This window comes from Pavona decussata, unplaced genomic scaffold, assembly GCF_977016875.1.
Source record: "Pavona decussata unplaced genomic scaffold, jaPavDecu1.1 SCAFFOLD_21, whole genome shotgun sequence".
Lineage (NCBI taxonomy): Eukaryota > Metazoa > Cnidaria > Anthozoa > Scleractinia > Agariciidae > Pavona > Pavona decussata.
The window spans coordinates 3,495,259-3,520,697 of NW_028145444.1; the positions used below are offsets into that span (position 1 = coordinate 3,495,259).

Consider the following 25,439-nt stretch of genomic DNA (forward strand, 5'->3'; position numbering starts at 1 on the left):
ATTCCAGGAAATGAGCTCGATGAATGTGGATTACTTTCGCTCTTTAGTGCTCGCTGGTAATTTTCTGAATTTTCGACTGTGCGAAATTCAGGTTGTTTCCAGTTCACACAACGAAAACCATACAACTTGTGTCTTGTTCAAGAAGACCCCCAAGAACCTCCCACCCAACGCGTTCTTCTTCATCAGTGACGTATCCAGAAAGTAATTTAGGGTTGGATTCCAAGCCGCGTGATTTGGGATCCCGGATTAAGGCTTAAAGTGTTCGTTAGTATCCGGGGTGTAGCTCCTTCCCCCATCGCTAACAGAGATGTGCCACTTTTTGTAACACTTCCGCAGAGAAATTCGCCATAAATTTAAAACTTAGCCTACCTGAAATTCATCACCGGAGTTACTTATATTGATGCTAGCTTCTCTCCACCTGTTTCCCCGTTGCCCTTTCATTGTCCATAGCGTGACCGCCTCATTTATAGTTGTCTCTAACGTTTGAAGAGAGACATCAAGACTTCCTATATCACTTCCATACATGTGGTAATAGAAGCGAAAGCATACGGGACCGCGCATGAAAGGACTTAGTAGCTTCGATGTTTCATGTTGTCTTCTCGGATACGATGCCTCGATATAGATGTATTTTCCGCCTCCTGAAACAATAATAGATTGTACAATAAACGCTGTAAAACTAATTTTGATTGGTGTAACGGAGTTTGGGATTGGAGGACAGACAAACAAATGTCAGTAATTGAGTCAGTGGTATGACCGGCGCTCGTGATCAGATTCCGTAGTCAAGCCAGAGTGACTAGTCAAGAAAGTTTTGGAAATTTGTTTGACAAGTGGCAAAAATTTCGCAGAAAAGCAACTGCTAACTGTCCGATGAGAAATCAGACAACGACCGTTGCAAATGACCTCAGCAAGAAAAAACGAGAGGCACACCCTTTCGAATGTTTGATATAGTGTCTCAAACCATTACCATTTTGTATGTTTGCCGATCAGTGTGGCTTTCAGGTTGTTAAGCATTGCATACTGGATTTAGTACCTGCAATAAACTATCATGTAAGACGAGTGAAAATGAGGCTTTTTGCTTAGTTACCAGTATGATCCGAACTCGGTCCTGTTCTATAGCTTGGAGTTCCACTCTTCCTCGCGTACCAGTTAAATTGGTCCCAAGGAGGTGCAACATTACGCCATCCGCAAAAGCTCTGATCGAAGGTACAGTTTGCTAGTAAAGAATAAAGAAATATATGTAATTAAAAAAATAATAATAAAATTTAAAAAAAAAAGATGAGAAATCGTCTATAATGAAATGAGACTATGGATCAGAGAAGCTTAACCAAATTGATTACAAGCTCATAAAAAAACACAGATAGGTAATTTATTTATTAGAGTTCAAGATGATTATATAAAGTCAGAAGCATTTAAAAGGCATTTGCAAGAAATAATAAGTAAGTAAGTGCATAAATAAATAAATAAATAAATAAATAAATAAATAAATAAATAAAATAAATAAATAAAATAAATAAATAAATAAATAAATAAATAAATAAATAAATAAATAAAATTGTTGCTTTTCATTGTATAGACAATGGACATTAAAAAAGGTATTTACTATACAGAATCAAGATCAGTTACGCAAGCTCGTTTCTCGTCACAGGTGAGGGTGTTCAAAAATATGACGGGATAAAAGCTATTAGATTATATAATATGCAGGCCTTGACACCCTCTATTGGGTAGAGAATTTCACTAATGGGAAATTTAAACGACGTTTCATTAAGTAAAAACAAACAAACAAACAAACAAAAAAAGAAAAGAAAAAAGTAATCAAAATTAAGCAAACAGGAGATATTTGAATGTGGATGTATGTGTAGATCAGGATCAGATATGGTGCTGATAAAACAACTAAAAGAACGCATTGTAACCCTGAGAAAAGCGGAAAATAATTTTAATAAGTTTGTTCAATAATTCCGAGCCAAAAATAGCTTTAATCAAGAGCTAAAGAAGCTATAGCAAATAAAACACTAACATTTAACTTGGTAGGCTAAAAGGAATCGATAATCATAAACACGACTATGACCGGCATATCAATATAAACATGATAAATATGTTGAAGATTAAACCATTTATTTCCATTGTCCCGATGAAGGTTTTCATGACCGAAATATGGGGCAGACGTAATACCTATCCGTAATACCCGCTATCATCTAGAGCTATTTACCTCCAAACATGTAAAGCGGCATTGTATTATTATCTGGAGGACAAGTCAAGTTGTTGCTAAAATGGATGTCGTCAACAGCAATGTCGGCGGTGTAGGACAAGCCAGCCACTCCTTCAATTATAATCTACAAAACAGAGTGAAAAAGGGACAAGAAAAGAAAGAGAACAGATAACAACAAGATCAGGAGTAGGAAATCCGTAGTATAAAAAAAACCCCCCTAAATTCGTTGATATTGTTATAAGCTATACAATCAAGAGTTCAGAAATCTGTTTTCAAAGATAGAAGTCGATATCTTAATTTTACAAGGAAATAACAAGGTAATGGGGATACCATAAATGAATAAAATAAATGAATGATAGGTGTATTTTTTAAAAGTTTTTTCAGGTGTACTTGAAAAAACGAAAATCTGAGTCCTTGCAACGGGAGTCGGACGCATTGTAGAGCATCTGAAATATTGAACTGAACCAAAAACTCTTTACAAGTCGCAACTGGCAGGGACGTTTACCGGCTTGGCATTCACAAAGCCTGGCCAAGGATTTGAAACGGGACTACCAGGAAACAAATCCAGCTAGTAGTCAAAAAGGGCACTTGAGATTTCAAGTCCGTCCCTGTAACTATTTGACCACGTTTTCTTCTCCTTCTTATAATGATGGACAATTACTTCGCACTTTGATTCATCACCATGGGTCGCACATGATCTAAAAAGATCCCGTCTCAAGGATTGAAAACACATTTTCTATAACTTGGATGGCTCTATCAACTAATCCCTTTTGTTGGAATAATAATGAATAATAGGCCATTTAAAGTGAAAAATTCCAATTCACTACAGCTTATTATCCGGCTATTGTGACGTCGGGTTGCCGAATGGATATAAAGAGAGGGTCGTGAAGGGGGTGGGGAAGAAGGGATTGTGGGTTACCAATCCCATTTCCCAGCCCATTTTTTTTCCAAATCCCACTTCCCAGTGTTCAAATCCCATTCCCACTAGCAGAATTCGGAAAAAAACCCGCTGCTATACATACCAACTCTTTTCTCTTCGTATTCACAAAATAACAGCTTCTAAATACCAGCCAAAACTAAGTTTAATTCACCAAGAAAATTCATTCCAGTTCTATGGAAAGCACTGCCTACAAACCCATGGTAGGGCCATTGCTACAAAAATAGCAGTCGCCTTTCCCAATAGTACATGGCTGAGGTTGCGACGAAGATTTTAAACCAAAGAGACTTAAAACCACTCATTTGAAAACGACATGTAGACGACGTATTTTCCTCCTGGACTTTTAACAGAGACGAGATAATGCAGTTCATTGAACATGAGCAAGCAAACAAACACCACCCCACAATTAAATTTACGGCTGAAATTTCAGAAACAGAAGCGACATTTTTGGATACAAACATTTATAGTGGCGAAAGATTCAGAAGAAATTTAGTTCTTCATGTGCGTACGCACTTCAAATCTCTGCCACCCACAAGAGGTCAAAAAAGCTTCATCAAAGGCGAGGCTCTGAGACTTTTTAGAACAAACTCTTCTAAAAAAATATTTGAAGATCGAGCAAAATAATTCTTAATCTTAAATTACGCCTACAGGAGAGAGGTTATCCCGAGGACCTTGTTCGAAGGACCCTCTCAGAAGTGCAATTTGAAAACAGGAAACTGGCACTCTTTCAAAAATCAAATAAGAGCAAACTGGCCGTATGTTTCTTAATAATACCAGCAGTGCCAAAATTTAAACAAATCCTCATGAAAGCCTAGCATTTAATAGAGCAACGACTATTGCTCAAAGAAACCTACAAAGACCCACCCTCATATGTTACAAAAAGGGTGGTCAATCGAAGATAAAAAAAAAAAGGCTAAAACATGCACCAGGGAGTCGTGCAAGCCTGTCACTCTTGTAAAATGTAAAACACTTCAATAGCAAAATCTGCAAATCCTCTTAGTCTACTCGATTCCTCTATGCCACACATTCTACGAATATTCTTCTCCATCTGGGTTGTTAAACAATCCAAAGTTTATTCAGTTTACAGTTCTCAGTGTGTATAACAACATTTTTAGCAGATAAGTACTTAACTTCCACGACAACAATGTGAGCCTTGCACGACACCTCTGCATTCGCTGTCGCTCCCGCCATGTTGTTTATATTATAAAAATACGCATGCTTTGTTGATCTTTGTCTTTACACACAACGCTCTACAGAAATATCGCTGACCGTAAATCGATCAGGGGAAAATGAAACGTGCGGACGCTGGCTAAACATACTAAAATTTGACACGAAAAAGGCTTTTGCACCCTTTCTAGACTTTTCTAAATCCCAGGGAATAGGTCATGTATCGACTGGCATGGTTACAAAATCTTTTTCCCATTCCCATTTTTGACATTTTTTTCCCATTTCCAGTGACCAAATCCCAGTCCCAGTGACCTAAATCCTATTTCCCAGGGCAAAAACAGGCCAATCCCAGTTCCCATTTTACCCCTTCAGGACCCTCTTAAGATTTTCTACAAGTTAACATTCATGAAGTCAAAATTCACTAAATGCATGACGTTACTGCCTTTTAAACGACTCTACCTGATATATCCCATAATAATTAACAGCTGTGCATCCCTGTGTCCAATTACTTGTCCTTCGGTTTCCATGGCGACTCCAGATTCTGGAGTCACTGCCATTGATTCTAGCATAGACTGAGAGAGACTCAATGTAGCTGCCATACATGGAGTAGAAGAAAGTCATCCGCTTTGGGCCTACCATCCAAGGACTGAGTAGCCTGGCTTTCTCGTTGTATTTACGAGGACTGGATGTCTCAATGTAGATATATGAGCCATTTCCTATGAAACGTTTAATATATTGCAACGTTTTAATAAAGTTCTCAATGACTCACAGTTTTAAAGCACACACTATATTTGTGCATGCTAAAACCCAATGGAAGTGCCTTAAAACTCATTCACTCTTTTTAGTGATTGTTTATTTAGATGAGTCACTACATTTTTTTTTGTTTGGTTGTTTGATTTGTTTTGCTGCAGTGTGAAAATGAGCCTCAAATTGTTAAGAAAGGTGTCATCGTCGACCAAATAGAAAAGCATGCGCGTGTTTACTTTGCGAGAAAAGGAAACGAAATGATGGGATTAAATCATTAGACGTTTTGCTCCACGAGGTAATTCTTCACAGAAATTGCAAAACACCACCACTGCTGGACACATTCTTTAGATCACGGCACAGCATAGAGACAGCATTCATAGCTAAGATGGTAGAAAGAATAATAAATAAGAGAACTCTTTACATATGTATTGAAACTAAAGCATTTGTCGATATAAAACAGACGCAAAATAATCATATCAATTATAAGAAAACAAGTGTTGTGTTCAGTTATAAAGAGATGCCGTTGTTATACGATTGACTTGACTAACAATTATCTTGCAGTGCAACTTATTTGGAAGACAATTAACCTCCTCTTTTAAACGCGACCCGCACAATTAAAGGAACCTTGGCCTGGCCAAGCCGCCAGTCATTTCTTTCAGTGAAGACATTGAGCTGCTGACATCGAGTATTCCATGCAGAAATGATATAACAGAATAACTCGGACAGAATCAATTTGAAAATCACTTTATAATACGGATAGCAAAAAAAGAGGTAGGAGGTTTTCTCGAAAAAGCAACAGTTGTTACCTATGGCTCACCTTATTTGGCACCGCCCCACATATTAAATACACGTGGACCACTGTCACACCAACTTTCTTTAAAAAACCGGCAGGTGTGAATAGGGTCTGAGTCGCCAAGTGTCTAGAGCTGTGTGGAAATCTTGCCCGGTATTTTTCGCAAAAAAATCTATAAGATTATCTTGAAGCAGTGACTATGTGACGGAGGTGTGAGAAGCTATCCTTTTTATATTGTGGGTCCTTGTTTAAATACGACCAGAAATTATCGCAATACATTTGCATGCAAGCTTCAAGAAAACAACTGGAATCTTTAGTTCTGTTAACAATAATAAAGGTATCACATTGATTAATTAATTGGTAAAGTAAGTAATACGTGGTATTGGTATCAGTCGAGAATCTAAGAAATAGGAATTCCCCACTACAGAAACTATCGGGAGTCCAGTACGAATGGCGGAGTTATGGGATCGTTTGGAAAGTGCACCGATGAATGAGCACATTGGAATCGTTAGTTTTTATAACACGCATAAAGGTTTCCCATTGATGAATTGATCAGTAACGTTAGAAACATGTGTTACTGTTCCAGTCGACAAGATAAATATTAGCAAGACCTAGCAACACAATGCAATTAAATGGAATGCGATGCAATGTAATCAAAGCTTTACAACTTCTCACCTGAGTGATCACTTGTAGGTCCTGTACCCTGGCTTGTAGTGCTTCCTTTCCAGACTCGCCAGTCAAAATGGTCCATGATTTTTTCGTTCTGCCAGTTGCAAAGTGTTCGACGGTCAAAGTTGCAGTCCCCTTAAATAAAAAGTACAAACCTATAAGTTAAAGAATAATTTGAGAAATAGGAATGGTTCTTCACTCCTTGATGTAAATGTTGTGGACGTTTGAATTGCAGGAGTGGTATTTTAAATTGTACAGCGCTTTACTGCGTCTTTCAGTTACACGCGAAATCTGAATTTAAAGACTCGACCATTCCGTCAATATTGTTCACTGGCGTCAATCATTGAGACGGTTCTCTCAGGAAACTAAGGTTATTGGCTCATTGGGATCACTGAAGGTCAAGTTCGCACGCTGTGATTGACTTTGTTGTAGGGTGGGCAACTGTCCGATAAAAAATCAGACAACGACCTTTGCAAATAACCTCAGGAAGAAAAAACGAGAGGCACACCCTTTCGAATGTTTGATATAGTGTCTCAAACCATTAACATTTTGTATGATTGCCGATCAGTGTGGATTTGAGGTTGTTAAGCATTGGATACTGGATCATGTGCAAAAAATTTAGTACCTGCAATAAACTATCATGTAAAACGAAGGAAACTGCATGGGAATTTTACTTAGTTACCAGTATGATTCAAACTCGGTCCTGTTCCTTGGCTTGCATTTCCACTCTTTCTCGCGTACCAATTAAATTGGTCCCAAGGAGGTGCAACATTACGCCATCCGCAAAAGCTTTGATCGAAGGTACAGTTTGCTAGTAAAGAATAAAAAAATATATGCAGTTGAAAAAAATAGAATAAGAAAAAAAAAAAAAGATAAGAAATCGTCTATAATGAAATAAGACTATGGATCAGAGATGCATAACCAAATTGATTATCAGCTCATTAAAAAAAAAAAAAAACACAGATAGGTAATCTATTTAGAGTTCAAAATGATTATATACAGTCATAAGCATTTAAACGGCATTTGCAAGAAATAATAAGTAAGTAAGTAAGTAAATAAATAAATAAATAAATAAATAAATAAAGTGAAATCCATAGAAGAATTGTGCGTCCACAGACAAAGTGCAGGTCAAAGTCGCAATTTCCTTGAAAGAAACGCAAAAAGTTAATAAATAGCTCGAATCAGCAAACCTGATGGTTCAATTTTCTTTGTTTCACAAAACACAAAGCGTTTCACGTACCTTGAGGAGTCAGTTCCACGCACATCCCAGCAGTGAATGTTACATCGTCCACAGCTATATCGCCTGCAAAGCTTCTACCAACAGTTGCTGTCAATACGATCTAAAATGGCATTTGACATTATAGAAATAATACTCGCCTTTAGGGGTCAGGCCAAAATCACTTTAAACCCTACTTCGCAAGTATAAAAAGCTCTGGCAATGACACTTGGAGGAGAGATAGTACGTCCATCTTGAATTTCTGGATTTCTCCAAAACTTCAGGAAAGCGCCAAAACTAAGCAAAACGTACTCAGAATCAATAAAGTGACACTAATATGGGCTAAAAGCATAGAACTTCATTTTAAATAAGGATTTTCCATTTTCTTAAAAAAAAAAAAAAGCCTTTAATTTCACTTGAAAAGTTGGTTGCCATGGCAAAGTCAATGAACACTAACCGATGGCATCAACTTGTTTCCAGATAAAGTTCCTAAAAGTCCTAAAGTTTCAGGCCGTTTAATGTTTGCTCAAATGTTAAAAAGACCCCCGGTCTAGATAGGGTTAAGGTTATTTCCTATGAACGAGAGAATCTTTTCATTCGATCAAAATAATATTTACTGTTAAATCAAAAATTTCGAGAAAACAAAACTTCAAAACTAAAATTAATACAGCTCTTCACACGAAATGGAAAATAAATGCAACGAAAGAAATCACAAAGGTGTCACTATCTCAAAATGACTTACCACCCCGAGCCTGACACTTTTTTGTTGATTGATGTGCAGCTGTTTCAGTCATGCCATGGCGTTCAATACCCGATCAATTCAATAGAACAGGCCTCGGTCGTTTAGGAGTTTAACGGCTCATGGTATTTCATAATGTAAAAATATTGCTAAAATTACATTTTTGTTAAAAACTACATATATTTAACAGTCCATTGATATATTTGTTTTTTTTTTATTGTTTTTATTTTCTCAAATCTGCGCGAATGAATTTTCTGCTGAAGGACACCGGCGAAAGTAGGAAGTATTCTTAAACGTCCAACATTAGCAGCTACCTTGGATATCTGTTAAGTGCAATTAGTCATAGATTACTTTGTCGTCATTTCTTCGTGGTCCTTATAAGTTCCCTTTAATCAGGAACCTTGCTAAACATGACAGTAGTTTTGTAATGAACTGAAGTTTGTTCTACTCTCCCGTGGGAATTTTGTTTTCAGTTCACACAACGAAAACCATACAATTTGTGTCTTATTCAAGAAGTCCTCCAAGAACATCCCACCCAACGCGTTCTTCCTCATCAGTGATGTAATCAGAAAGTAATTTAGGGTTGGATTCCAAGGCGCGTGGTTTGGGATCCCGTATTAAAGCTTAAAGTGTTCGTTAGTATTCGGGGTGCAGCTCCTTCCCCCATCGCCAACAGAGATGTGCCACTTTTTGTAACATTTCCACAGAGAAATTCGCCATAAATATAAAACTTAGCCTACCTGAAATTCATCACCTGTGTAACCAATATAAATGCTAGCTTCTCTCCACCTGTTTCCCCGTTGCCCTTTCATTGTCCATAGCGTGACCGCTTCATTTATAGTTGTCTCTAACGTTTGAAGGGAGACATCAAGACTTCCTATATGACTTCCATACATGTGGTAATAGAAGCGAAAGCATACGGGACCACGTATGAAAGGACTCAGTAGCTTCGATGTTTCATGTTGTCTTCTCGGATACGATGCCTCGATATAGATGTATTTTCCACCTCCTGAAACAATGAAAGATTGTACAATAAACTCTCGTTTTGATTAGTGTAACGGAGTTTGGGATTGGAGGACAAACGAAAGAATGTCAATAATTGAGTCAGTGGTATGACTGACGCACGTGATCAGATTGCAGAGTCCAGCCAGAGTGACTGGTCAACAAAGTTTTGGAAACTTTTTTTGACGAGTGGCAAAAATTTCACAGGAAAGTAACTGCTAACTGTTCGATGAAAAATCAGACAACGACCTTTGCAATTGACCTCAGCAAGAAGAAACGAGAGGCACACCCTTTCGAATGTTTGATATAGTGTCTCAAACCATTAACATTTTGTATGATTGCCGATCAGTGTGGATTTGAGGTTGTTTAACAAATTGACGGCAGTTTTCTATGGTCTATACTCTTATAGACCATAAAATGACGTCAAAAAATGTTCAAAACTCAAGTGGAACCACGAGCCGCAGGCGAGTGGTTTCACTGCCAAGTTTTGGACATTTTCTGGCGTCATTTTATGGTCTATAAGAGTATAGACCATAGAAAACTGCCGTCGATTTGTTTTTTTACAATAACATGGAAAAAGTACGAGCAATTGGCTTTTTTTTTCGTTGAGAAAGCGCGCGCGTTACATCTGACGTCATTTTTATTGTCTGTACTCTTATAGACAATAGCTACGAGCCAATCAGCGCGCGGGAATTTGGATAGTTATTGTAAAATAAGCATTGGATACTGGATTTAGTACCTGCAATAAACTGTCATGTAAAACGAGGGAAAATGAGGCTTTTTGCTTAGTTACCAGTATGATCCGAACTCGGTCCTGTTCTATAGCTTGGAGTTCCACTCTTCCTCGCGTGCCAGTTAAATTGGTCCCAAGGAGGTGCAACATTACGCCATCCGCAAAAGCTCTGATCGAAGGTACAGTTTGCTAGTAAGGAATAAAGAAATATATGTAATTGAAGAAAATAAAACAAGAGAAGGAAAAAAAAAAAGAAAAGATAAGAAATCGTCTATAATGAAATAAGACTATGGATCAGAGAACCTTAACCAAATTGATTATAAGCTCATAAAAAAACACAGATAGGTAATTTATTTATTAGAGTTCAAGATGATTATATAAAGTCAGAAGCATTTAAAGGGCATTTGCAAGAAATAATAAGTAAGTAAGTACATAAATAAATAAATAAATAAATAAATAAATAAATAAGTGAGTAAATAAATAAATAAATAAATAAGTAAATAAATAAATAAATAAATAATTAAATAAATAAATAAATAAATAAGTAAATAAATAAATAAATAAATGAATAACTAAATAATAGAATTGCTGCTTTTCATTGTATATACAATGGACATTAAAGTAGGTATCTACTATACACAATCAAGATCAGTTACGGAAGCTCGTTTCTCGTCACATGTGGGTTCAAAAACATGACGGGGAAAAAAGCTATTAGATTATATAATATGCAGGCCATGGCACCCTCCATTGGGCAGAGAATTTCACTAATGGAAAATTTAAACGACGCATAATTAAGTAAAAAAACAAACAAATAATAAACAAACAAAAGAAAAAAAGAAAAAAAGTAAACAAACTTAAACAAACAGGAGATATTTGAATGTGGATCTAAATGTAGATCAGGATCAGATATGGTGCTGATAAAAACAACTAAAACAACGCATTGTTGCCCTGAGAAAAGCTGAAAATAATTTTAATAAGTTTGTTCAATAATTGCGAGCCAAAAATAGCTTTAATCAAGAACTAAAAAAGCTATAGTAAATGAAACACTAACACTTAACTTGGTAGGCTAAAAGGAATCGATAATCGTAAAAAAAAAAAATAAATAAAAATAAAAATAAAAAAGACTATGACTGGCATATCAATATAAACATGATAAATATGTTGAAGATTAAACCCTTTATTTCCATTCTCGATCCCGATGAAAATTTTCCTGACCGAAATATGGGGCAGACGTAATACCTATCCGTAATACCCGCTATCATCTAGAACTATTTACCTCCAAACATGTGAAGCGGTATTGTATTATTATCTGGAGGACAAGTCAAGTAGTTGCTAAAATGGAAGTCGTCAACAGCAATGTCGGCGGTGTAGGACAAGCCAGCCACTCCTTCAATTATAATCTACAAAACAGAGTGAAAAAGGGACAAGAAAAGAAAGAGAACAGATAACAACAAGATCAGGAGTAGGAAATCCGTAGTATAAAAAAAAAACGCCTAAATTCGTTGATAATGTTATAAGTATACAATCAAGAGTTCAGAAATCTGTTTTCAAAGATAGAAGTCGATATCTTAATTTTACAAGGAAATAACAAGGTAATGGGGATACCATATATGAACAAAATAAATGAATGATAGGTGTATTTTTTGAAAGTTTTTTTAGGTGCACTTGAAAAAAAGAAAATCTGCGTGCGGACGCTGGCTCAACATGCTAAAAATTGACACGAACAAAGCGTTTGAACACTTTTTTGACTTTTCTCAATCCCAGGGAATAGGTCATGTATCGACTGGCATGGTTACAAAATCTTTTTCCCATTCCCATTTTTGACATTTTTTCCCCATTCCCAGTGACCAAATCCCAGTCCCAGTGACCTAAATCTTATTTTCCCAGGGCAAAAACAGGCCAATCCCAGTTCTCATTTTACCCCTTCAGGACCCTCTTAAGATTTTTTACAAGTTAACATTCATGAAGTCAAAATTCCCTAAATGCATGACGTTACTGCCTTTTAAACGACTTTACCTGATATATCCCATAATAATTAACAGCTGTGCATCCCTGTGTCCAATTACTTGTCCTTCGGTTTCCATGGCGACTCCAGATTCTGGAGTCACTGCCATTGATTCTAGCATAGACTGAGAGAGACTCAATGTAGCTGCCATACATGGAGTAGAAGAAAGTCATCCTCTTTGGGCCTACCATCCAAGGACTGAGTAGCCTGGCTTTCTCGTTGTATTTACGAGGACTGGATGTCTCAATGTAGATATATGAGCCATTTCCTATGAAACGTTTAATATATTGCAACGTTTTAATAAAGTTCTCAATGACTCACAGTTTTAAGGCACACACTATATTTGTGCATGCTAAAACCGAATGGAAGTGCCTTAAAACTCATTAACTCTTTTTGGTGCTTGGTTATCTAGATGAATCATGATTTGTTTTGCTGCAGTGTGAAAATGAGCCTTAAATCGTTAAGAAAGGTGTCATCGTCGACCAAGTAGAAAATGTGTGTGTTTACTTTGCGAGAAAAAGAAACGAAATGATGGGATTAAATCATTAGACGTTTTGCTCCACGAGGCAATTCTTCACAGAAGTTGCAAAACACCACCACTGCTGGACACATTCTTCAGATCAAGGCACAGCATAGAGACAGCATTCATAGCTTAGATGGTAGAAAGAATAAAAAATAAGAGAACCCTTTATTTATGTATTAAAATTAAAGCATTTGTCGATAAAACATGCGCACAATAATCATATCAAGTTTGAGAAAACAAGTGTTGTGTTCAGTTATAAAGAGAGGCCGTTGTTATACGATTGACTTGACTAACAATTGTCTTGCAGTGCAACTTATTTGGAAGACAATTAAACTGCTCTTTTAAACGCGACCCGCACAATTAAAGGAACCTTGGCCTGGCCAAGCCGTCAGTCATTTCTTTGGAGACATTGAGCTGCTGACATCGAATATTCCGTGCAGAAATGATATAACAGAATAACTCGGACAGAATCAATTTGAAATTCACTTTATAATATGGATAGTAAAAAAGAGGTAGGAGGTTTTCTCGAAAAAGCAACAGTTGTTACCTATGGCTCACCTTATTTGGCACCGCCCCACATATTAAATACACGTGGACCACTGTCACACCAACTTTCTTTAAAAAACCGGCAGGTGTGAATAGGGTCTGAGTCGCCAAGTGTCTAGAGCTGTGTGGAAATTGTAACAATGACGCCCCAATGGCCGAATAATAAACCAGATTTAACTATGAAAACGACTACACTTTATTCAGTCGCCATGTTCCCGGAAAGCATGGCCCACACAAAACCCCATGATCCTTTGCACGTTTACAGAATGCGAGAACTTCCGCTAACACATCTTCCGGTAGACAATACTATCGATACATTTCAACCCTTCCTTTCTTAAGAGACAAACAGAGTAAGAGGAAAAGTCAATAAAGTACTAATCAGCGAAAAATAAATCTGTACGAAAACTGTTTTACTCGCACTGAGTTATCTCAATTAGACTGTCCAATAAAATTCAAATCCAAGAACATGAAAACAAATCTAACAGACTTCAACAGAAGTCCAACGTGTCAAACAGGGTTCAGTTCTTAAGATACATAGTCCTTGTACTTCTCCAGCATTCTGACAGTCCGCCTTGGCCTTGGTGTCGCTAAACTCTTCTCTAGTGGAAGAGTATTGGGTGCTTTTTGAGAAGCGGCCTATGTGGCTTTTTGAGAAGCGACCTCTGTGGCTTCCGGGAATTCCCTAAGTGGGTTGTACGGCTTAACAAATGAGCTGTTTCGGCTGCATTCCGCCCTCTCCTTTGACCTAACCGTCACCTCACTTCCTTCCTTAGTCTGTACTGTGTATGGCTCACTCTCAAAATTTGGTTCTAGCTTGCCAGACGTCTTCGTGTTCTTCAGTAAAACCAGGTCTCCTGGCACTACGGGGCTTTCGACTGCACCCTGTTTGTTGTAAGCATGTTCCTTGTGGGTGAACTTGTCATTCCAATCCCTATCTCTGACCCCCTCGTCTAACAGGTTACCAGCACACCTCAACTCCGGAAGTTTGGTTTTTAACTCTCTGCCAAACATAAGAAACGCAGGCGTAACACCAGTGCTTGTTTGCAGTGTGGATATATATGCTAGCAGAAACATCTGCAGTTCTTCACAACAGTATTTCCCCTCAACATGAACAAATTTTCAAAGTATTAAGCAAAGTTCTGTTCTGTCTTTCGACATGTCCATTGGCCTGCGGCCACAGTGGTGGAGAAGTCAAGTGTTCGATTCCGTGATCAGAGAGAAACTTCTCAAACTCTGCACAGCAAAACTGAGGACCATTATCAGACTTGAGTGTAAATGGAAATCAGTATCTGGAAAATAGCTGTGTCAGTACATCCACCACTTTCTTAGCTGCTGTTGCGTTCATGATCGCTACCTCGTAGAACCTACTGTAATAGTCTACGACTACGAGCAAACTTTCTCCAGTGGGAAGAGGGCCCATCAAGTCTATGACTATGTCTTGCCAGGGTCCAGTAGGCGGTCCTACTCTCTTCATAGGCTTAGGAACCTGGAACTCACCAACGACTTGGCAGCCATGACAAGACTTACACACCTGCTTTGCGTCTGAGTCAATCTTTGGCCACTAAACCTTTGTCCTTAAACGTGCCTTCATTTTAACGATGCCCTGATGTCCCTCGTGGGCAAGACGTAAGACTTCTCCCCGTAAAGCCTTTGGCAAACAATTCTTGTACCGCGCAAAAAAAGTTTGCCTAACACACACAATTCATCCTTGATACCCACATAAGCTGTCATCCTACATTGAGACCAGTCCCCACTTAAAATGTACTCTCTCAGGCTAGCAATTTCTGGGTCACTAGCAGAAACCAATTCGACTTGTTTCGCTGTCAGCCCAACAGGTAAGCTTTCCTTAGCAACTGCCTTGACAAAAATCAAATTCCCCCCTACTTGTGTCTTTAGGTTCACATTGATTGAGTCTTGAGAGAGCGCCCGTACACATAAATATTGAACCTCTCACAAGCCCATACTAGGGCAAAGGCATCTTTCTCGGTCTGACCGTATCTGCGCTCCACTTCAGTGAGGTTTCTGGACGCATACGAGATTGCTGGCCACTCACCGTCTTGAAATTGAGTCAGCACTGCACCTAAACACTGTGGACCCGCATCGGCTATGATCCTCGTGTTACAATCTCCTCTGAAATATGCAAGCGTAGTAGCCTGTGCAACTAGCTGCTTCAACTTCTGGAATGACTTTTCCTGTGCTTCACCCCAGATGAAAGGCTGATTCTTCCTCAGAAGGCTCCTGAGTGGTTCTGCTTCTTGCGCGAAGTTGGGAAGAAACTTTGCAGAATATTGTACATGCTGAACAAATGATCTGACCTGAGAGGTATCTTGTGGAGGCTTTGCATTCAAGATGGCAGCAACTTTCTCTTCCCTGTGTGCAACACCTTGCCTACTCAGATCATGACCAAAAAATGTAAGCTTGGGAAGACGAAACTGACATTTGTCCCCATTCAAGGTTAGCCCTATTTCTTTCAATCGGGTCAGTACAGCATGCAAATTCCTGTCATGTTCCTTTATGCCACAACCATGTACAATCAAATCATCTGCCAAATTAGCCACTCCCTCACAACCATGCAAAACATCCGCCACAATTTTCTGATACTTCTCAGGTGCCGATGTTACCCCAAACATCAAACGTTTGTACCTATACAAACGACGGTGCGTGACAAACGTTGTGATCTCGCGCGATCTTTCGTCCAGTTCCACTTGGTGGAAGCCCCACTTGAGATCGAGCTTTGAGAAGACAGTTGAGCCATTCAGGTCATACAAGACTTCCTCAATTGTAGGGATAGGGTGTCTTTCCCTCTCTATTGCTGAATTCTCCCTGCGCATGTCCACGCAAATCTGAATGTCACCATCTGCCTTCGGGACAACAACCAACGGTGACACCCACTCAGTTGGGTTGTGTGACACCTCCTCGATTATGTCTTTGGCTACCAGTTCAACCAACTTCTCGTCAACCTTGGCTCTTAAACCAAATGGCAGTCTCCGTACGAGTTGTGCAACAGGTGTGACATCGCCCTTTATGTGTAATTTCAGTTGAAAATCCTTCAGCTTTCCAACCCCCGTAAAAACCTCTCTATACTTCTCACGGATGTCTGCGTGACTTCCTTCAGTGGTTAATGAACACGCATCTGGACCAACCCTTAACACGCCCAACTTCTCCGCAGTGTTCGTTCCGAGTAGAGGTCTTCCTGGACCTTTAACCTCTGTGAATTCGTCCACACAACTGTTGCCACTGATCTCGCAAACAATCTCAGACACAAATGTCCCAATCACCTCAATAGGATCTTTCTGTCCTTAAGCAAACAACTTTTTGCTTGATTTCTTGGACTCACCCTGGATACTCTTCTTCTTCTTCTTCTTCAAAACTTCCCAGGTTGCTTGATCAATCACACAGCACGACGCTCCAGAATCAATAAGTACCGCTAGTAACATCACTTCTCCAACCTTCAAATCAACTTTACTACCACCTGCAGGCTGACCGACGCCAATTGTAAACGCATATTATTTTTGTTGGCCAGTAGCTGAATCCTCTGATAGTTGATAGGCTGTAACCCGACTATTATTCCTTCCCTCGTCATCTCTCGTAAGAGGCTTGCGTTCCTTTGTTTTGCAACAGACTGCAAAATATCCAATCTCACCGCATGCATTACACATCCTGTTTCCGGCAGGACAGTTCCAGTCACGTGCCATATGGTCAGTGTAATAACAGTGAAAACAGCCTCTCACTTTTGCCTCCTGAGAGCCACCAGACTGTTTACCAGGCCTATTTCCTCTATTCCTACCCTGTGCTGTCCCTTACCTCTTCCTTTGTTGTGAGGTTTGCCAGAAACAGTATTCACCAGACTGGGTGACTGATCCATAGCCTTGACCTGCATGTTCACTGCTTCCTGCACACGAGCCAAATCTTGTAAATCCTTCAGAGTAACATTTACTTTCTCTTACGGCGAAGTCTGGGATCCCTGCATCTCTCAATAAGCTGATCCCTTATTGCCCCATCAACACTTTCAAACTCGCAGGTGATCGCTTTCTGTCTCAACCGACAAACAAACTGATCCATTGACTCTCCTGACGCTTGCTCCATTTGCCGAAACTGATGCCTTTCGGATGGAACGTTCTACCGCGGTGCAAAATAGTTATCCAACAACTCCATTCTCTCAGCGAACGGCTTAATATCCGTACCGGTCAATAACGTGTAATAAAGCTCCTGTAAATTCAACCCTCCAGTATGCAACAGCAACGCAGTTTTCTGTTCATCTTTCGTAATCCCTTTTGCCACCAAATGCAGATTGAACGAGCGTTTCCACAACTTCCAGCGAACTGCAAGGGTGTTCGGATCCTCCTTTGGATTGAAAGGAGGAAGGCTGGCCACATCAAGAATATGAACAAACCTCGCGGTTGGCGAAGCTTGTAAACTTGAAGCTGTACTCGAATTTGTACTCGAACTGGTTCCACTATCCGTCATCTTCCTGACAAAATACTAAAACTTGCCGCACAAATGACTTCCAAAAGAGCCACCACCTCACAAACGAATTGAATCCTCGTCGCCAATGTAACAATGACGCCCGGATGGCCGAATAATAAACCAGATTTAACTATGAAAAGAACTACACTTTATTCAGCCGCCATGACACCAGAAAGCATGGCCCACACAAAACCCCATGATCCTTTGCACGTTTACAGAATGCGAGAACCTCCGCTAACACAACTTCAGGCAGACAATACTATCGATACATTACACAAATCTTGCCCGATATTTTTCGCAAAAAAAAATCTATAAGATTATCTTGAAGCAGTGACTATGTGACGGAGGTGTGAGAAGCTATCCTTTTTATATTGTGGGTCCTTGTTTAAATACGACCAGAAATTATCGTAACACATTTGCACGCAAGCTTCAAGGAAACAACTGGAATCTTTAGTTCTGATAACCATAATAAAGGTATCACATTGATGAATTAATTGGTAAAGTAAGAAATACGTGGTATTGGTTTCAGTCGAGAATCTGAGAAATAAGAATTCCCCACTACAGAAACTATGGGGAGTCCAGTACGAATGGCGGAGTTATGGGATCGTTTGGAAAGACGGATGGAAATTGGAATCTTTAGTTTAATTTGATAACACGCATAAAGGTTTCCCATTCATGAATTGATCAGTAACGTTAGAAACATGTGTTACTGTTCCAGTCGACAAGATAAACATTAGCAAGACCTAGCAATACAATGCAATTAAATGGAATGCGATGCAATGTAATCAAAGCTTTACAACTTCTCACCTGAGTGATCACTTGTAGGTCCTGTACCCTGGCTTGTAGTGCTTCCTTTCCAGACTCGCCAGTCAAAATGGTCCAAGACTTTTTCATTCTGCCAGTTGCAAAGTGTTCTACGGTCAAAGTTGCAGTCCCCTTAAATAAAAAGTACAAACTCATAAGTTGAAGAATAATTTGAGAAATAGTTTCACTCCTTGATGTAAATGTTGTGGGCGTTTGAATTGCAGGAGTAGTTTTTTAAAATGTACAGCGCTTTACTACGTCTTTTAGTTACATGCGAAATCTGAAGTTCAAGACTCGACCATTCCGTTAATACTGTTCACTGGCGTCAATCACTGAGACGGTTCTCTTAGGAAAGCAAGGTTATTGGCTCATTGGGATCACTGGAGGTCAAGTTCGCACGCTGTGATTGGCGAAATTCGATCCACTTTGTAGGTTTCTGAGGATGGGCATTTTTGATGTCAGTCGGTTGTCACCGTCTAATTGTCACTGATAGCGGGGAAACACGCACATCGTAAGTTGGGTTTTTCAAGTTCTGAGTCCGTATGTTTTGAAAGGTGCGGCCTTAAAGCCTTATTTGTAAGCCGCATTTATATCGACTTAACAATTATGATTTAACCCGGAGAGTTCTCATGTCCCACGCCTAAACTGCAATTGACTTGGAAAGCATGTCATTCATGTGTTAAAGTCACGGTAGCGTAGAATGTAAAATAAGACGACCTCCTCTCCCTGGAAAAATAAATGATTTACCTAAATTGCAATACTGTTTGCGACCAGCTTCAAATATCTACATTGATTATCAAAAGTCAAATCATCCTTGTAAATGTAAAGGTACATGGGAACAAAATAACGGAACAATTTTTACAGCTTTAGAAGCATAAGAAATCTAAACAATAACTACATTTAATATATATATATATATATATATATATATATATATCAAACAGCATTTGTGTTTAGTACACTGAAATACACTGTATAGTAATCCTGATTTAGATCAACTTGAAAGAATAATGTTGCTTTCAGACTAGCCGCTGATCGTAACACAATATTGGTCCGAGGGGACAAAAGAACGAAAGACAAAACAATGGAGCTGGAAGTTCGGCGTCCGGTGAACTAGAGCTTAGAAAAGATGCAGGCCTACTAAACTACGATCAGCGAACAAATAATAAATAAGTATACTTTTTAATCAAAGTGCGCGGCTGTGAGATTTTTTTTGTAAGTCGAGAAGGACCGCTCACAACTAACTTTGTTGCCCGGTCCTTTCGGGAACGAGGCTAGTACCGTTTTGTCATTTGCTCTAATCACTTCACCGCTGTCTTGGAGCTTCCAAAAGCAGGCTGTTATACAAGAAAAGAATTACATGTATGCTCGGATCACGAATAATTGATGTAGACGCCCATGCTGAATATATTCAAAGCTCTCAATAAGACGTGTTTGAAATAACGAGAAACTTTCAGGGGGGAATTGAGATCCTCATGACGACTCATGGTCTGTGCAGATGACCTGCTGTGCTGTCATAATACCGAACCACTTGTTCCATCTTTTTTTTAATGATTTCCCCCTTTTGTTCTCGCCGTCGTGTATGGAGCAACTCACAACGACATCGAATGGCCATCTTGCTTCCAAAATTGGTTGTCATGGAGATCGATCTGAGGGTTTTTGGAGATGACCACTTTTAATCAGTAAAATGATCTTGTTTAGTAACTCCCTTCATCTGAGAGTTCGTCCCCCTATATCCTTTGCTTCGCGTAAACAGGAGACAAGTCGGTTACAAACCTTTTAGTTTAATCCTTTATTTCTTCGGACGAACCAAATTTAGGTCACTTACTTTGCATGACAATTCATCTGTTTGATACATTTCTGATTAGACTTCCTTGGCCCGTTAACGATATAACTGAGCTTTGTGCTTAGTCTTCAAGTTTAGAGACCACAGAATATTGCCTGAGAATGAGGCTGAAGCACGCCGGCCAAAAGTGTTATTGTTCGGTGAAGCAACAAGAGATAGCTGAGATAAAAGAATAACTGTTAGCCCAGATCGAGAAATTGTAGATGAATGTATGTATTAACGGCTGAGAAGTGAACAAAAATTTCCACGAGCATATGTGAATTGAGTAGCCTATTATAATATTATAATATATTTGCACCAAAAATATTATTAACCTAGACTCAACCTAGCTCATCGGAAACCAAATTTAAGCCGTTTATCAAGGTGTAAAGTAATGGCAGCTGGGTTAAACAAAAACAAGTATCAAATGACACATTTTGCAATTTTGAACGAAACGAGAAAGGGGTTCGGCGCCGGTGTGATTTTCAGCGTAGAAAGGAAAAAAAAAAATGAGATATATAAATTAGCATCGCCGGCTTGCTTTTCAAACAAAAAATAATTAAATACACTCGACTTTTTTTTTCGTTGAATCTGGTTATCTTATCGTGGTAAAAGTCAGAAATGAAATGGAATTTACGATATTATATTTCTTGGATAATGATGAACAATTGTAAATTTGAAATAATAAAATTGCTTTTTTTTTTTACTAACACAGGTAATTGCGGAGACTTTCCGCTGGAGAAGTGGAATCATGAAATTGAAAACCACGCCAGTAAGTGCCAGCGCATATTTTGCGATAATAAACACTATTTATTATTAAGAAAGTGCGAAAGGAAATATCTACAACACAAGCTATTTTAAACATTTTCCCCTTGGGTGTGAAAATGAATTAGTCATAACTCAACGTTAAACAGGCGAATGCTCGTTAACTGAGAAAAAACTTACCGGTAAGGACTTGCGATGACGAAGTTCTTATTTCCAATAGTTCATACGTTAGGAAGAATAGTAATGCTTGCCAGTGAAATATCATCACGTTTCCTTTGTGTTGGATGACGCGCGGCCTGAAAAGTCAATGCTGGTTTAAGACAATCATTGAAAACAAACTATTTTTGGTTTTGACGAGAGCACTTGAAGCACTTTTTAGTATCTTCAAGAGTGGTTCAAAATTATACCCAGACAAGAAGGATGTCCGCGTGTTTCTTAAGGCAAAACAAGGGAGGATCGCTACACCACCAGTATGAAGGATACAGGCTATTTTCAATTAATAATTACTGTATATGAAAGAACCACTAACCCAATACACCCCAAATAATAATATTTTTTGAGTAAATGTCTGAAAGAAAATTCGCCCTCAGTGGGATTTAAACCCACGTCCCCCCGCGTACTAGTCGGGTGTGATAACCACTACACCACCAGGACAACGCAGCGATTAACGTGGTTTCAGGGATGTGGGCCTCCCGGGGAATTATTCTTTCAAGGTGACAGGGTAGTGGAAGCCTATAACTCCATTTGCAACCCATCTAAGGATATATATTTGTTATGACTTATTTCTGCATTTTATAAATAGATCAATTTATTCAGAAGTAGTTTTAGTTTTGTACAGACTAAGCAAAAACGTTAGGAGACGATAAGCTGTTATTCCTACTTGTTATTCCTACACAAGGAAGATTCAGGAGCTCGGTTAAGGTGAAATGACTAGTAACTAAACCTTCCATTGCTTTTATGTTAGTAATCTTTACTACTGACACTGAGTATTAAAGTGCGAACTACACAACGGCTCACTAACAATTGTACAAAGACAAACTGATATCAACGCTTTGATTTGCCGATCGTTTTAAAGGGGCTTATCAACTAAATATAGCCTTTGAAAGATAAACAATATCTAAGCTGGGTTCTTTTCCTGCAGAAAACGTGTAAAGGGCAAAATGCGACAACATATTTCATCAGTATTTCATTCGGGTTGCGTGGATAAAATATGCGATATAAACAAGCGAGAAATTATGAATGCTAGCAAGGGCGCACACTTTGTTGACTCAATTCTGTGCCCTCTGCTAAAGAGCAAACGGATGCGATGGGCATTATGGTTAAATTCTGTTGTTTTGTTTTCTCCTTGTAAGATGTGTTTCCACTGTCGCGTAAATTTTACGTGCGTACAGACGTAAATTTAGTTGGCGTTAGGTACGTAAACAAAATAAGAAGCGACATATGAACGACTTGAGTAAACTTAAAAAGTTGAACGACGCTCAACTTTTTACGTTTACGCACGCGGCTCACACATCGCTTCTTACTTTATTTACGGACGTAAAGCCAGCTAAATTTACACACGTAAAATTTACGCGACAGTGCAAATTCACCTCAGATCAAACCAATAGAGTTAAGTCTAATGCTAGTTCAGTCTTGACAACGCAGTCCTGACAACACATTGAGGAAATTTTGTTTCACGTAAACTGAATCTTTCTCCACTCTCGTATAAACGAGTCATTAGTCGTGGCAACTTTTTTCATGACTGCGCAACATCTGTTTCTGATTCTTTTTGTTTTACGCGAGAAGGAAACTTGGTCTTTTGGATAAACAAACTTTTCCTCATTTTTCGGGTAAGTCAGCCCCAAAAAAGTTGAGAATTTTGGTAGTCGATTCACACCATGTAGTTTATAAGTTAGAGACCTTATAATAGATGACCGTCTTTGAATTATTTAAAATTATTGCTGTTTTAGTAAAGCTATACACAATGGAACAAAGCTTAGCTAACTAGAATCGTGCCAATTCCAAATAACATTGTTTTTTTTTGTATTAAAGGAGAATTAACAAATAATATTTTGAGGCCTTAAATTGGGTTTTCATTTTATCCGTCTCAACTTCTTTTATTCGTGTTTAACTGTGCGTAATATAATCCTGCATTATGCTAAAATCTAGAGTTGAGGAAAATTTGACAGTAATAAACATTTGGAAATTCATAAAAGAATTTCTAATCCTTCTCTTTTAATCGTCATCAGGACTTTCCATACATTGTGTATTTACTACAATCCGTGAACCAACACACCAGAACAGCGGATATAAATACCATATAAACAACATCATGTTAGTATTATTTCGGCAATATGTTCTATATATTTGCATGCCGAAGTTAATTTCCAGTAGACCAGCATTGCTTGTAGGTTCTAGTACTAACGCAGGTGAATAGGTGAACGATAACTGGTAGGAAATCGCCGAAGAAAACCATTTTCAAGATTGGTTTCTTTAAGTAAAAGCTTACCTTAGGGTAGGTAGATCAACAGTGGTGGTTCTTTATCGACTCAGAACAGCGTTTGCAAAATTCAGTTGAAAAGAAGCTGACAAAAATTTACGGCCAACTCCAGCTGCGAATGTGTGCTGCGAGTTAAAAGTTGGCCATATAAATATGCAACAACGACATAACAGTTGTCTGAGTATATTTAGTTTTAAGAGCCATCTGTCAATAACTTACGCGACAATTTCTGGGATTAATCGTTTTTGAAGTATTGTCTCATACCTTTCTTATTAATTTCTCAATGCAAAAATTATGCAGGACTAGATACCAACTGTTTGTTTAATAGACTCCGCTATTAAGCAGACTTTCTGGCAGTCGTATTTCGATGTACTCTGCTAAATCTTGCGGTGGTTTGAAATCAGATTAATCAGAATCTAAACAAGCTAAGCCAGAGAATGTGAAGTCCGGCTTCAAAAACAAAATTAGAGACAGACTCCAAACCATTATTCATAAACAGGTGCACCTGTTTAATTTGTAACTAATGCTAATTATCGCTTTTCGTTAGAACTTTCGCCTACCGCTTTCAGTCAAACATGTAAGTAAGTAAGTAAGTAAGGGTAATAACAGGTTTGTAATTAATATGAGCGGCGTATGTATGCCGACAAACCCAGTAGCGAATGAATATTCTATGTATATATATGCAAGCTGGTGAAAACGTTTTTATTTCGTATGACCTTCCTTTTTATGAATTGACTATTAAAATATTAATGCTAAGACAATTAACAACTTCCTCAAAATAAACTTTTACCCTTTTTTTCACGTAAACAATCGATGTTGATAAAGTTTCCTGGTCTGATATCTTTCAATTCACCTCATGATCTTTTATTATTTAATAGAGATCGTTCTTAATCTTGATGATAAAACAAAACCCCAAGTTATTCTGTTGCCTAAGAAAAGACAGAATAGCTTCAACTTCCGCTTCAGATCTTTCCCCCGAGTTGACACCCTCAGGCATTAATAGTCAAGTGCGTGGGTTCTAACTGAGATCAGCATCACAGCCGTAAATTTGTCTAAAAATTACATTGTTTTGTCATAATTTGTTATGAGATATAAGTTCACAATAGCAGGCTTTCCTGTGTCTGCCGGGCCATTCGTCAGAAAGGTTGCCATTCTTAACTTTTACATCCAGTTACTTACACTTTTTGTTATGAACTGACAACTTTGTGAATTGACAAAAATATTTCATATAGTGATTACCACCAAATTAAACCTTCCACAAGATCACGTGGTACCCTCATGCGCGTAAACAACTCATGTTGATAAGTTTCCTCGTCTGATACCTTTTAGTTCATCAACTTTTTTTATTATTATTATTTAATGGTCTTCGTTTGTAATATCGAACAAAAACAAAAACCAAAGTTATCCTACTGCCTACGAAAAGACAGCAAACTGGTGGCCAAGCGTCCCTGGGTGTCTTCCGCTCCAGGTGTTTCAAGGAAGTATTTACATTTTGGCTCGAGCTGAAATTGCCAAAATTAAGTTCAGTCAAATGTGTGGGTTTGTATGTTTTATGTTGGTCACAACCATAAATTTGTCTCAAAATTACTTGCATTGTTTTGTAATAAGATATATTAGTTTACAGTTATACTAGTTTTTCTCTTTCTGGCAATTTATCAAAAGTGTTCCCACTCTTAATTTTCACGTTTGAACGTTACATTATTGAGCTTTTGTGTGACAACCTGAACAACTGGCCAAGTGCAGGAAATTTACTTCAAGAAAGTTGTCCACTGTCGGGCGTTTATCACTGAATCTTTACAAGCAGCGCTCAGCACTC

At 38.5% G+C, this 25,439-nt stretch overlaps 1 protein-coding gene across 1 annotated transcript; it reads right to left on the reverse strand.

Moving 5' to 3' along the window:
* Window positions 1-360: 360 nt before the first annotated feature.
* On the reverse strand, window positions 361-23,761 carry LOC146486269 (MAM and LDL-receptor class A domain-containing protein 1-like). The gene is made up of 14 exons (XM_085097004.1): window positions 23,633-23,761; window positions 21,325-21,440; window positions 18,558-18,686; window positions 12,226-12,482; window positions 11,486-11,609; window positions 10,270-10,398; window positions 9,215-9,483; window positions 7,760-7,859; window positions 7,202-7,330; window positions 6,526-6,654; window positions 4,770-5,026; window positions 2,207-2,330; window positions 1,085-1,213; window positions 361-638 (listed from the first exon to the last, which is right to left on the reverse strand). The coding sequence occupies exons 2-14, from the start codon at window positions 21,407-21,409 to the stop codon at window positions 361-363; spliced, it is 2,139 nt and encodes a 712-aa protein (XP_084953130.1). The 5' UTR covers window positions 21,410-21,440; window positions 23,633-23,761.
* Window positions 23,762-25,439: the final 1,678 nt, after the last annotated feature.

Excerpts from the sequence above, each read along its gene's own strand:
- LOC146486269 (XM_085097004.1), bottom strand. The coding sequence starts at position 21,409 with ATGATATTTCACTGGCAAGCATTACTATTCTTCCTAACGTATGAACTA. Across the intron at positions 7,331-7,759 it reads CGTGGAACTGACTCCTCAAG|CAAACTGTACCTTCGATCAA; the intron begins GTACGTGAAACG and ends ATTCTTTACTAG. Across the intron at positions 6,655-7,201 it reads ACCGAGTTTGAATCATACTG|GGGACTGCAACTTTGACCGT; the intron begins GTAACTAAGTAA and ends TTTTTATTTAAG.